The sequence below is a fragment of the Saccopteryx bilineata genome, chromosome 3, assembly GCF_036850765.1.
Source record: "Saccopteryx bilineata isolate mSacBil1 chromosome 3, mSacBil1_pri_phased_curated, whole genome shotgun sequence".
Taxonomy (NCBI): Eukaryota; Metazoa; Chordata; class Mammalia; order Chiroptera; family Emballonuridae; genus Saccopteryx; species Saccopteryx bilineata.
The window spans coordinates 278582730-278596481 of NC_089492.1; the positions used below are offsets into that span (position 1 = coordinate 278582730).

At 40.6% G+C, this 13752-nt stretch overlaps 1 protein-coding gene across 23 annotated transcripts in view; it reads left to right on the forward strand.

The window, feature by feature from the left end:
- The window catches only part of EIF4G3 (eukaryotic translation initiation factor 4 gamma 3), a 345052-nt gene that overhangs the window by 144692 nt on the left and 186608 nt on the right, over positions 1-13752 (forward strand). For 15 of the 23 annotated variants that reach the window (XM_066270225.1, XM_066270224.1, XM_066270204.1 and 12 more), the window contains 3 exons: positions 7991-8086; positions 9437-9550; positions 13479-13511. In XM_066270225.1, the coding sequence (XP_066126322.1) occupies positions 8057-8086; positions 9437-9550; positions 13479-13511 (177 nt within the window). In that variant the 5' untranslated portion in view covers positions 7991-8056. The remainder of the gene's footprint in view (positions 1-7990; positions 8087-9436; positions 9551-13478; positions 13512-13752) is intronic. The other 8 variants (XM_066270212.1, XM_066270213.1, XM_066270214.1 and 5 more) reach the window with 3 other exon arrangements.

Sequence of the window (13752 nt, forward strand, 5' to 3'; positions counted from 1 at the left end):
TGCTCTAATCTTTTTTTTTTTTTGGCAAAGGAGAGAGATGAGAAGCATTAATTCATTGTTGCGGCACCTTAGTTATTCATTGATTGCTCCTCATACATTCCTAGGGGGGCTTCAGCTGAGCCAGTGATCTCTTGTTCAATCCAGTGACCTTGGGCTTCAAGCCAGTGACCATGCACTCAAGTAGAATGAGCCCTCACTCAAGCCAGTGACCTTGGAGTTTTGAACCTGGATCTCACGTCGACACTCTATCCATTGTGCCACCACTAGTTTGGCTTTGCTTTGCATTTTCATGTCACTTGAAGGGAAAGCTGAAGCACAGGTTATCTTCATTATGTTTTTATTATGATTATCAATTCTTTAGATTCATGAAAAGAGAAAAATGCAGAAGTGTATAAAATAAGACCTACAAGTTTTTTTTGTTTTTGTTTTTTCTTTTTTCTTTTGTATTTTTCTGAAGCTGGAAACGGGGAGGCAGTCAGACAGACTCCCGCATGCGCCTGACCGGGATCCACCCGGCACGCCCACCAGGGGGCGATGCTCTGCCCATCTGGGGCATCGCTCTGTAGCGACCAGAGCCACTCTGGCGCCTGGGGCAGAGGCCAAGGAGCCATCCCCAGTGCCCGGGCCATCTTTTGCTCCAATGGGACCTCTCCTGCGGGAGGGGAAGAGAGAGACAGAGAGAAAGGAGAGGGGGAGGGGTGGAGAAGCAGATGGGCGCTTCTCCTGTGTGCCCTGGCCGGGAATCGAACCTGGGACTCCCGCACGCCAGGCCGACGCTCTACCACTGAGCAAACCGGCCAGGGCCTTGGTTTTTTTTTTTTTTTTTGTATTTTTCTGAAGCTGGAAACGGGGAGAGATAGTCAGACTCCCGCATGTGCCCGACCGGGATCCACCCGGCACGCCCACCAGGGGCGAAGCTCTGCCCTTCTGGGGCGTCGCTCGGCGGAGACTAGAGCCACTCTAGCGCCTGGGGCAGAGGCCAAGGAGCCATCCCCAGCACCTGGGCCATCTTTGCTCCAATGGAGCCTTGGCTTCGGGAGGGGAAGAGAGAGACAGAGAGGAAGGAGGGGGGGGGTGGAGAAGCAAATGGGCACTTCTCCTATGTGCCCTGTCTGGGAATCGAACCCGGGTCCCCCACACGCCAGGCTGATGCTCTACTGCTGAGCCACCGGCCAGGGCCTTTTTGTTTTCTTTTTGACAGAAGCAGAGAAAGTCAGAGAGAGGGACAGACAGACAGACAGGAAGGAAGAGAGATGAGAAGGATCAATTCTTTGTTTCAGCTCCTTAGTTGTTCATTGATTGTGTTCTCATATATGCCTTGACTGGGGTGGGGGGACTACAGCAGAGTGAGTGACCCCTTGCTCAAGCCAGCAGCCTTGGACTCAAGCCAGCAACCTTGAGCTTCAAGCCAGCGTCTTTTGGGCTCAAGCTAGTGACCATGGGGTCACATCTGTGATCCCACACTCAGGCTGGTGAGCCTGTGCTCCAGTCTGTGACCTCGGGGTTTTGAACCTGGGTCTTCTGCGACCCAGTCTGACACTCTTTCCACTTTACCATCACCTGGTCAGGAGACCTACAAGTTTTATTTTAAGATTTTATTTATTGATTTTCAGAGAGATGGGAGTGAGAGAGGTTGGGAGAATGAGAAGTATCAACTCATAGTTGCTTCACTTTAGTTGTTCATTGATTGCTTGTCATATGTGCCTTGACCCGGCAAGCCCAGAGTTCAAACTGGTGACCTCAGTGCTCTGGGTTATGCTCCAGCCATTGCACCACCACAGGCCAGGCTACAAGTTGTATTTTATACTCTTCCCTTTGAATTTCCATTCCTTTGAAGTAGGCAATGTTAAATTTGAGACATACATTCCTAAGATGTATCTTTATGTTTATAAATATACTTATGCATATATCAGAAAACTATACAAGTAGAGTGATTTTATACTTAACAGTTCTACAATTTCTGTCAGTCAATGCTATCGATATCTTTTCATGGCAGTGTATACAGATTTATCTCATTCTCTTCAAGATTACGCTATATTCTCACAATGATTGAATATAGCATGCTTTTTCCATTCCTTATAGATGGAAATTTAGAGTGTTTCCTGTGGGTTTTTTTTCCTTGTTATGAGTGTATCGGTAGGGTAAATTATTTGAAATGGAATTGTGGAGTCAAAGGGATATACTTTATATCCCTGTAGCTCAGTGTAATGGATAGACCATCGGCCTCGCATGTGGCTGTCCTAGGTAGGCACACAGGAGAAGCAGCCATCTGCTTCTCTTCCCCTCCCTCTCCCCCTTCACTTCCTCTTCCCCTCCTGCAGCCAGCTCGATTGGTTCAAGAGTGTTCCCAGGCACTGAGAATAGCTTGGTTGGTCTTAGTGCATCAGCCTTGGGCACTAAAAATAGTTTGGTACATGAGCCATTGGTCCTAGATGGAGTTTGCCGGTGAATCCTGGTCAGGGTGCATGTGGGAGTCTGCCTCATTATCTCCCCTCCTCTCACCTAATAAAGCAAGGTGGGAGGAATAAGCTTATTTAAAATTTGGTAAGTACTACCTAATATCTCTTTGAAAGATTGTGGCAGTTTATTTCAGATCTGTGTGTGATGTGTGCACTTGCCTCATTGAACTTAAATCTTTATGACAGTATTTATTTAAGGTAAAAGAAGAATCTTAAAACAGAAGACTTAACCTCTCATTTCTGGGTTGTATGTGAAGTGCTAAGAATAGTGCCTGAAACATAGTAAGAGCTGTGTAAATGTTATCTGTTACATTATTTTTGTTGGCTTAAGTTCATTGTATTATGAAAATTGAAAATCTTTGTAAAATTTTGACATGTTCCTGTTTTGAAAACCATGAGATATGGACCTGAGGTACTGTGTTGATATGTCCTGTCTTGTAATGAAATTCACCCTCAGATTATACCTTTATCCAAATCGCTGGTTTTTATGTAGTTATTTGGATATAAAGGTTATATATGTATCATAAGCACTGTTTTGACTGACTTGACTTCATTGCCATTCTTTTTTTTTTTTTTCAGAGACAGAGAGTCAGAGAGAGGGATAGACAGGGACAGACAGGAACGGAGAGATGAGAAGCATCAATCATTAGTTTTTCGCTGTGTGTTGCAACACCTTAGTTGTTCATTGATTGCTTTCTCATATATGCCTTGACCGCGGGCCTTCAGCAGACTGAGTAACCCCTTGCTCGAGCCAGCGACCTTGGGCTCAAGCCAGTGAGCTTTTGCTCCAACCAGATGAGCCTGAACTCAAGTTGGAGACCTCAGAGTCCCGAACCTGGGTCTTCCGCATCCCAGTCCGACGCTCTATCTACTGCGCCACTGCCTGGTCAGGCTCACTGCCATTCTGTTAACAGTTTGGCAACATTATTTGCTAGTTGTTTTTGTTACTATTGTGTTCTTATCTCCCCAGTTAATAAAAAGTGATTAGTGATTCAAGGGGGTTCATTGAAACATTACAGTAATAATGACAATGAGAATGTAAGCCTATAACTTTTAAATTTGGATTGTGAAGTGCATCGCAGTATAAATATAAAATATTCGTGTATATGTCCTTTGAGAAGTAGGTCTTTGTGGTAACTTTGAAGGTATCTAAAAAGGGGAAGTGCAAACAAACAAATGAAGAGTACTAGAATGATACTCCATGATCTGTCCGTAGTTCTGTATGCATTTATGTGATGAAACACATTCATAGAATGTTCTCATTCACGTTCTTGTGATGTGTATGTGATAGAGAGATAGATAGAGAGAGAGAGAGAGAGAGAGAGGGAGAGTGGGAGGGAGGGAGAGAGAGAGAGAGAGAGATAGGAAGGGAGAGAGATGAGAAGCATCAACTCATAGTTGCATTACTTAGGTTGTTCATTGATTGCTTTCTCATAAGTGCCTTGACTGGGGGCTCCAACCAAGCCAGTGACCCATTGCCTAAGCCAGTGACCTTGGGCTCATGCCAGTGACCATGGGATCTGTTGATGATCCCATGCTCAAGCCAGTGACCTTGCGTTTCGAACCTAGGACTTCAGTGTTCCAGGTCAGTGCTCTACCACTGCACCACCACTGTGCCACCATTGGTCAGGCTGCAATAATTTTCAACAAAGCATACTACTATATTAAGTTATTCCAGAATAAATCCAATAAACTTGATTAAACATGTCATTAGACATAGAAAGATTAAAGCATGGAAGCATCTTTCACAGGTGTGCACTCTTGCACTAACAGGTACAAGTCACATCATTTCTAAGAAATTTCTAAAATCAGCCACAATGGAGAAATACCCCAAGAGAAAGCTGAGTAAACTACTGGCAAAATTCTTTTATCAGTGCTCTGATGAAAATTTTATTGCTAATGGCATAATAGCATATATTATATGAGATCGCTTCCATATGTGGCTGTCATCAGGTACTATGCTTTGCATTGAGATGAAACTGCCTGTCTATAGAGTATAATCAATTCTTGGCATATATACAATTAAACTATAAGAAGTTCTTAAGTATCTTTTTTGTCTGTTTAAAATAGTAATTCTAAGCTAGTGGAAAATAAGTTCTTTGTTTTTTAGTATTCATTTTAAGAGCAGTGATGTAGTCTCAGTATTTCTAGAGTCCCAGGTATATATGTGGCCAGGAATGGTGTTATTACTTAATGGAAGAATTTAGGCCTGAATGCTAATTAACATACTGCCTTTTACGTTAGTTGTAAAGGTATTGCCCGATGTGGCACCAGTGTTGAAAAAGATTAGTGAAAATTTTGAATAAGGTTAAATATGGTTTTCATGAACATTTCCAGAATCTTTTATGGGAGGGCAAGTTCTCACCTAACTGTTTGAAGTATAGAAAAAGATAGCATTTTTCTATGTTTTTATAAGTGGTACATCTCAATGTTGTGTTTAGTATCTTGACAGGCAGAAGCTTATACCTCAGTGTACCACCTACTGAATGTTGAAAATAAAGTATCAAGATTTCCTAAGATCAAAGAACCTCATCACTGACAATGACTTTTTTTTAAAATTATTTTTATTTATTTATTCATTTTAGAGGAGAGAGAGAGAGAGAGAGAGAGAGAAGGGGGGGAAGAGCAGGAAGCTTCAACTCCCATATGTGCCTTGACCGGGCAAGCCCAGGGTTTTGAACCGGCAACCTCAGCATTCCAGGTTGACGCTTTATCCACTGCGCCACCACAGGTCAGGCTGACAATGACTTTTTTTAACACTTGATGTCTTTCTTTAATTTGATAATGAAATTAATGCTATATTTAGCAACTATATCCAATTTTTGTTGTTGTTTTAAAATGTTTATTTTATTGATTTTAGATAGAAGAAGGGAGAGAGCGAGAGAGAGACAGGAACATCAATCTGTTCCTGTATGTGCCCTGACCAGGATCGAACTGGCAACCTCTGTGCTGCAGGACCAATGCTCTAAACTACTGAGCTATCCAGCCAGGGCTCTATATCCAACTTTTGTAGTAGTTTGTTGAAATACTTTTCCAATTTGAATGTATTCAGAGTCAAAAAGGTATATTCACCACTCTTTTCTAAGCTGAAATAGTCAAACTTTCAGCTTTCTAGAGTTTGTGTGTGATACATGTACATAAACTTAGTGCTAAAAGTAATCTTTGATAAGAAACCTCTGAATAATTTTTTAATCATAGTTTATCCAATTATCACCTGTTTGAAATATGCACAATACTTGCTGGCATGTTTTTCAAGTTGTGGTGAGATTTAGTAGAATTAGAATGAAAAAGATCAACCTAAGATGGAAACTGAAATATCAGTTACAGACATGGCTATAAGGCTTCTGTGTTGAAAGATTGCAGAATATATTTTGTGTCTAATATGAAGCTGTTATTTTTTATTAATCTTGTTTTGTTATTATTTGAAAATTATGATGAATTTTTTCAAACATTTGCTTTAAATTGGTAATCCCAGCTGAACTCTCATTTAAATGGGCAACAAATGCTAAAAGTTCATTTGTCTTTTGTTGTTGTTGTGTGTTTTTTTTGTATTTTTCTGAAGCTGGAAACGGGGAGGCAGTCAGACAGACTCCCGCATGCGCCTGAACGGGATCCAACCGGCACGCCCACCAGGAGGCGATGCTCTGCCCATCCGGGGCATGGCTCTGTAGCGACCAGAGCCACTCTAGCGCCTGGGGCAGAGGCCAAGGAGCCATCCTCAGCGCCCAGGCCATATTTTGCTCCAATTGGGCCTCTACTGCGGGAGGGGAAGAGAGAGACAGAGAAAAAGGAGAGAGGGAGGGGTGGAGAAGCAGATGGGCGCTTCTCCTGTGTGCCCTGGCCGGGAATCGAACCCGGGACTCCCGCACGCCAGGCCGACACTCTACCACTGAGCAAACCGGCCAGGGCCTTGTTTTTGTTTTTGTTTTTGTTTTTGTTTTTTCTGAAGCTGGAAACGGGGAGAGACAGTCAGACAGACTCCCGCATGCGCCCGACCGGGATCCACCCGGCACGCCCACCAGGGGTTAAGCTCTTCCCACCAGGGGGCGATGCTCTGCCCCTCCCGGGCGTCGCTCTGCTGCGACCAGAGCCACTCTAGCACCTGGGGCAGAGGCCAAGGAGCCATTCCCAGCGCCTGGGCCATCTTTGCTCCAATGGAGCCTTGGCTGCGGGAGGGGAAGAGAGAGACAGAGAGAAAGGAGGGGGGTGTGGAGAAGCAAATGGGCACTTCTCCTATGTGCCCTGGCTGGGAATCGAACCCGGGCCTCCCACACGCCAGGCCGACGCTCTACCACTGAGCCAACCCGCCAGGGCCTGTTTTTTTTTTTTTTTTGTTTTTGTTTTTTTTAATATATCTTTAAATCTTTTTTTTTTTTTTTCTTTTTTTCTTTATTCATTTTTAAAGAGGAGAGAGAGAGGGAGAGAGAGAGAGAGAAGGCGGGAGGAGCTGGGAGCATCAACTCCCATATGTGCCTTGACCAGGCAAGCCCAGGGTTTTGAACCGGCGACCTCAGCATTTCCAGGTCGATGCATTATCCACTGCACCACCACAGGTCAGGCTGGGCCTGTTTTTTTAAACAAAATTAGAATACTTTCTAGAACTATCACTTAGTTACCTTGGATAAAACACTTAAAATTTCTGACCCTTCATTTCCTCATTTGTAAAATTGGAATTGTTATAACTAAAGGTTATTGTACAGTAATTGACTTTACCTCATTTAGTCTTAGCAATCCCTTGTGATGTAGGTGTGTTATTCATTTTTACATCCGTGGGAAAGACAAATTACTTGCCCAAGCTAACAACGATAGTAAACTTCAGTTTTTAGAATTCGAATCCAAGTCTGGTGATTGTGTGTCTATTGTTCTTGCTAGCATTTCATCTTAAACATGTTATAAGTATTTTTTTTTCCTGGAATCACTAACACATAGTATATAAGTCTGTAGCATTTCACATGGATTCATAATGAAAAACATGTTCTTATTTTCAGAAAACCTGTGGTCAGTTAGTTTGTATTACCTCTTATTTCAGGCTTTTATCTAAAGTTCTTATTGGTTGTAAATTTTGGGGGGGGTTCCATAAAGGATTTAGGTGTAAGCAGTGGAAGAAGTAGCAATGTTATAGAGGTTAATTTAGTGAACTGCTAATTTGGCTCTGAGGTGCCTTCCTCAATGGCTACTTTTGCTTATAGGTATTTTGGAAACTCACTACAGAAGCAGCAAGTTCCCTCAGCCATGTTTCATTTTGTTTATGGATGGGCTGTCCATTTCAGAAAGAAATTGACAGAGAGTACTGTGTATTACTCATGGTATCAAATAACTGCACCTAGATATCAGGGAGTTGAAAGTAATACCCCTTAAAAAATGCTACATTGGTCCTGGATTGCTGGATATTGTTATAAAGATCAGTTTAAAAATAGAGCTGTAAACCACATTAATAAGTAATTCTATAAACTCTTTTATAACACTTTGAATTTGAGTTACCATGCCATATTTATTCAAAACATGGTGTTGTTCTTGCCATTCTTTGACAGACCCCTTATCCCTCTGGACAGAATGCAGGTCCAACCACGTTGGTATACCCTCAAGCCCCTCAGACAATGAATTCGCAACCTCAAACCCGTTCTCCGGTAAGTAAGTAGAAGCTTGTTCTAGACAATATTCTCCATCTAAATTTGTGTTTATAGTAGGTTGGGTGCCTTTGGCTAATATTTTTACTTGATTTCAGAAATTTGTCCCAAAGACAATATATTGTTGTTGTTCAGTTGGTTAGCATTACATTTTTCAGACTATTTCCTCTATGAATAATTTAAATTTATAAGAAAAAGAAGGAATGAAAACTTTTTTCTTTTACTCTTTAGTGGCATGATTTTTTAAAAATTCCAGTTGCATTCAAGGTCATTTTAGTTTTTAGTTGTTAGTTGTACTATTCAAAATACAAAATTCAGGAGACAAGTAAAGTACAATGACTTTAAAAGTAAAATCAGACTATCAAATTTCAGTGGTTTGAGAAGGACTTCTGAATTGGTGTCACTAAATCAGATGAAACCATTTGACAGTGTGGACATATGCATGGCACATACCAATGGTGTATTCATTTTTTTTTAATGGTAAATAAATTGTCATACACATGTAAACGCTATCATCCTCCTTGCTCATCCTTTACATGGATCGCAATAAGTATTGCAAAGACTGGATTTACTCTGGGTGCATCCTTCTGTTTCACAAAAGACTACAGTGGCTTCAGCTGTCCATTCCTTAGAACGTCGTTTTCTGCCCTGCATGATTAGTTTTTGCTAGAAGGTGCTTCTGTAACATCTTCCATTGTATCTCACATCCCTACTTGTACCCTCAGCTCTGTGTTTTCTTCAGAATATAAGGATCTTCTTTTGGTTTCCCACCCCTACTTTTTTTGCCTGTAGTACAGGAATATTTCATTGCATTAGCTTTTATTCATTTAGTTCTATGCATGAATTTAGAAATGTTGAAATGTATGAAAGAATTGCTCAAAGAACTAGGAAAGCATAGACTGCACCAAAATGTAATCTCTTTCTTACCCTCTTCCTATCTTCCTTTTCCCTATTGCCCTCTTCTCTAATACCTGTTCTTAGATCCTGGTTCTCCCCAGGGGGTGGAGGAACCATTCTAAAGAGGTGGGACTTTGATCCTAGTTGCCTGTTTGTCTCTTTTATTTTGCTGAAATGATCAACAAGATGTCTGATGCAAGTTTTGTTCTGAGAGTGCTTTGGGGATGTGGACACTTGACTACTTGGAGTGGGCCTGAGATCTCACCAGATTAATTTAGCTAGGCCCAGGTTCTAATCATTAAGCATGGAATGTTATTGCAAAGAATTCTATGGCCCTCTTTACCCTTAATTCCCCTTTTATAATATTGGGGGAAAAAGATTTAAATTTACATGATTAGAACTGGCGCAAAACCTGACTGAAGAGCTGCATCTCTAAACCAGTTTTTTTGACAGCCCAGCAGAACAGTGCCAATACATTGCACAGACAACTGGAAGAGGAGGAAGGTTTTGGAACAGACTCCCGTTTACAGGTCCTTGGCTGGAAGAGGCTGGATAAAATACTGCATTGTAAGCAATATAACAAACTGTACTTCTTGCAGGCAGTGGTGCCTCTGGCACTCATTATTTCTGACCACATCCATTTATTGGCTGATGAACAGAAATGCATTGATTGCTTTCTCTCTGAAAGTCTAACCTAGCATGGCAGTTTCTGCCAGGCATATTGGGGAAAAGAGCAACAAATTGGGTGGGTCTTCTCTATTGGGAATTAGACAGGAATAATTTGGGGCTTAGATTTTTCTTTATTTTAAACTTGAAGAGGGATATCCCTTTCTGATAAATTTGACTTAAAATACAAATTTCAAGGCTTCTCTTTCCCTCTTTCCATTTTGTAATCAAATATCAAGGGGGAAATTGTTTGTAGTTGTCAGCCATTTTTCTGTGGTCATAAACTCTTCAAATACTACCCTCCATCCGCTCTGCTAGTGACCATTACCACCCCCATTACTAAAATCCACACCCATAACATCCCATCACATACCCAAAACAAGTGCAAGACTAGCAGACCCCAGACTACTCTTGCTTGTTGTTTTGGGTCCAGTTTTCTTTCTTTCCTTTGTGCTGGTGCTGGGAGGGTGAAGTTTGGGGTATGATATTTGGCAGGATTGCATTTTCTTCTTACATCCCAAGTTGCCATAGTCTAGTCTCATCCATCCCACAGCTATCTCAACTGGTGAGGAGAGGTAAGCTGTTGCACTGAGGAAGGGACCGTCCCATGGCTTTGTAGAACAGCTAAAGCTTACTCCATTCTATTTCTGCATTAATGGGCCATTGGCAATTGCACAGTTTAGGCTTTTCTGTTCTTCCCTGGACAGCTGCCTTTGCAATCCAACTGGCTTCAAGGGCCCCCTCCCTCCTTCAGGTTATCTTTGTGCTTGTATTTCTATTTGATACTTCTTGGTATCTTAGTTAAATTCATATTGTTAAAAATCTTCTTTAAAAGTAAAAAATTACTGATATGCTATTTATCGGTTCCATTTTCTGGTTGTACTGGAACTCTTTAAGCAGTAGTTTATTTTTAAATAGCCTTCAAAACAGTGAAGCTATTGAATGCTTACTTGGGAGAGGTGGACAGTTTGCCTTTTGCAGTAACCTGTTACTTTGATTATTTTGACATTTTGTGGTACTAAGTACCAAAGGTACATCAGTGTTAAGTTGGCCATGACCAGTTACCAACTGTGCACAGAGGAGTGAATGAGTGGGTGGATGGGTGGCATTAACATGGATCCAAGTTCACAGAGGCTGCTTTTCTTAATAGCTACAGTCCTCACCATCTTTAAGACCCCTCTTTAAAAAAAAGAAAAAGAAATGAAAGCTTCTATTTTGAATATGAGCCCGCAGCGACTACAGTTTGTTCTGTTGCTTACAGTTACTCACAGGATTAAGACTATTGTCATTTCAAATGAAAAACTCAATAGCCAATGGTGACTAGTGCAAAATAGACTAGGGTACTTTCCCACTAACTGAAGTTGTGGTTTTTAAAATATATACATATAATTTTATAAGGAACTCCTCTTGCTGATAAAAAGTTCTTTTTCTACCGGAACATTAAAAATATTATATATAAAGTTTCAACTTTTATTTTAGAGCCTTAGAAATGGGACCTTTCTGTGGAACAGTGATAAGACAGGTACTGCTGTGTACTCAGGTTAATTTTTAACATGGCCCTTCTCTCCTGTTTTCTTCAAAGGTGTCATGAGAAATATCTCAGTTCCACACCCCTGCTTTCATACCACATGTGTGGTATTGCCTATTCTTTAAACTTTATGTTCATAGTAGAAGTATATTCTATTTTCTTTCCATAATTGGAATACTGAAAATATAGACCTCAGTTTCTTTGAAGATAAAATGTTCTGCAAGAACTATAGCTGCCATCATCATCATTCTGAAAAATGATTTTACAATGCCTAGCAAGCATAATGGATGACCTAACACACTCTAATCTTATAGGTCATAGCGAACTCATCAAGTTATGCTGAATAATTTCAATATCTGTTAAGGCATTTTTTTATCTGAACAATAGGTGACATTTTAACTTCTAAGGTGAGTTTCTTTTTTTAATACCTTTTTATTTATTTATTTATTATTATTATTATTTTTTGTATTTTTCTGAAGCTGGAAACGGGGAGAGACAGTCAGACAGACTCCCGCATGCGCCCGACCGGGATCCACCCGGCACGCCCACCAGGGGCGCCGCTCTGCCCACCAGGGGGCGATGCTCTGCCCCTCCGGGGGGTCGCTCTGCCGCAACCAGAGCCACTCTAGCGCCTGGGGCAGAGGCTAAGGAGCCATCCCCAGCGCCCGGGCCATCTTTGCTCCAATGGAGCCTTGGCTGCGGGAGGGGAAGAGAGAGACAGAGAGGAAGAAGGGGGTGGGGGTGGAGAAGCAAATGGGCGCTTCTCCTATGTGCCCTGGCCGGGAATCGAACCCGGGTCCCCCGCACGCCAGGCCGACGCTCTACCGCTGAGCCAACCGGCCAGGGCCTAAGGTGAGTTTCTTGATAGAACTATCTTCAGCTATCTCCTACATTGTGGCATGTGCTTCACTCCAATTTTTAAAATATTTTTATGTGAAATAATGACAGTTGGGGAAATAGAGCCCATTCTCTTGCTGATAACTAAATTATGAATATAAGGGATTGTTTCCTAGTTAATCTTTAGTCCTATTCACCTGTAGTGATGAGCTGACGGAAGGCTCTATAGACAATAAAACACCTGAAGGAAATATATTTTAGCTCCTTAAATTTATCAATATAAGTCCTGTGTCATTTGCATTCAAACCTGCTTTCTATGTTCTTTTCACTATGAAAGGAGGGTGGTTAACATTTCAATAGTTAATATATTAGTACCCAGTACATGACATTATGTCCCAAATATTTTTTTCTGTTCTTTTTAGTAAAAATCACACTAGAAACCCAGTTTTGCTCTGATGAAGAATTATTTGACCTGAGAGGTTTACTATTTTAAATTTTATTGATAAATAAGCTTTTTCTTCCATTCTAAGTTGGGGAAAGGAAGAGTTGACCCACATACTATCTCTTTTCAAGTACTCTGAGTTAGCTGAGAAGTTATGTTTTCTTTTATGTTTATTCTCAGTATCAGATAGCAGTAAGTACATATGTACAGCGTTGTGTAATTGTGTATAAATAGAGATTTTCATCTTTTACTTCTTTTTTTTTCTTGAGCTTATAATAGTACAACTTTGATTAATCATGTTAGAGAGTGATGTTCTTCACTAGCTGCTTGCTTTGATATGCCTGGTATTAAACTTACTAGTTAATTACATCTAAACATATGATTACTTTTATATTCAAAATATGTTTATAGGTTATAAATATATATTTAATATAATATCTAAATATGATATATAAATAAAATTTTATTTTTTAACACCAAGAAATTAAGGAAGATACTAAAACTTCCATTTCATATGTGAGATACCCCATTTAACTTAAGTAAATTTGACATCAGTCCTGTTAACATTCTTTATTTCCTGTTGAACAGTATAATTACTTCCTGGCTATTTATTGTAATGTAAAAACATCTCTCATTCCCTCCAGCTCTATCAGTTGCAGAAGCACACTTGAATTTTCATACTTTGTCTTAATATAACCACTTAATGTTTAAAAAATTTTTTTATTTTAGATATTTTTTAAATTTAATATTCTTATCAGAGAAGCACCCTTACTGTGTGTCTAACAGCTTAGCTGTTTCTCTCCCAGCTCATAAATGACAAACTATTTCTGGTAGTGGTGTTAACCTGTTGAATCTTAGTACCTGTCTGTCACTGTCCTGCAGCAAAGCTTTGACTCTTTGTGTTCTTTATTTCCTTGTGGGTTTTATTTTTCTTTTGGCATATTGTGTGACATTTTGTTTTTTGTTGTGTTTCTGACTCTTTGTGCCTTTCCTTTTGTGTTTGTTTTCCCTCCTTTTCTCAGTTTGCAGCGGGGCCTCGACCTGCCCATCACCAGGTACTGTACCCTTGCCCCTTCGCTATCCTCTTAACTAACAGGTGGGAGCTTTGGTAGCTGTTGCTCTGAGAATGTTGCCCTTCCATGGAACCACTAAGACTCCTCTCCTCAAGAGTTGCGTCAGTCTGGTGTAATGCAGTTCTTTCTGTCCTTATTTCACAGCATTTTGTTATTAACAAACTCATTTGCTTCTGTTTATGGCACAATTGAAAAATAGTTATTTTTTCTTTCCAAAAAACGA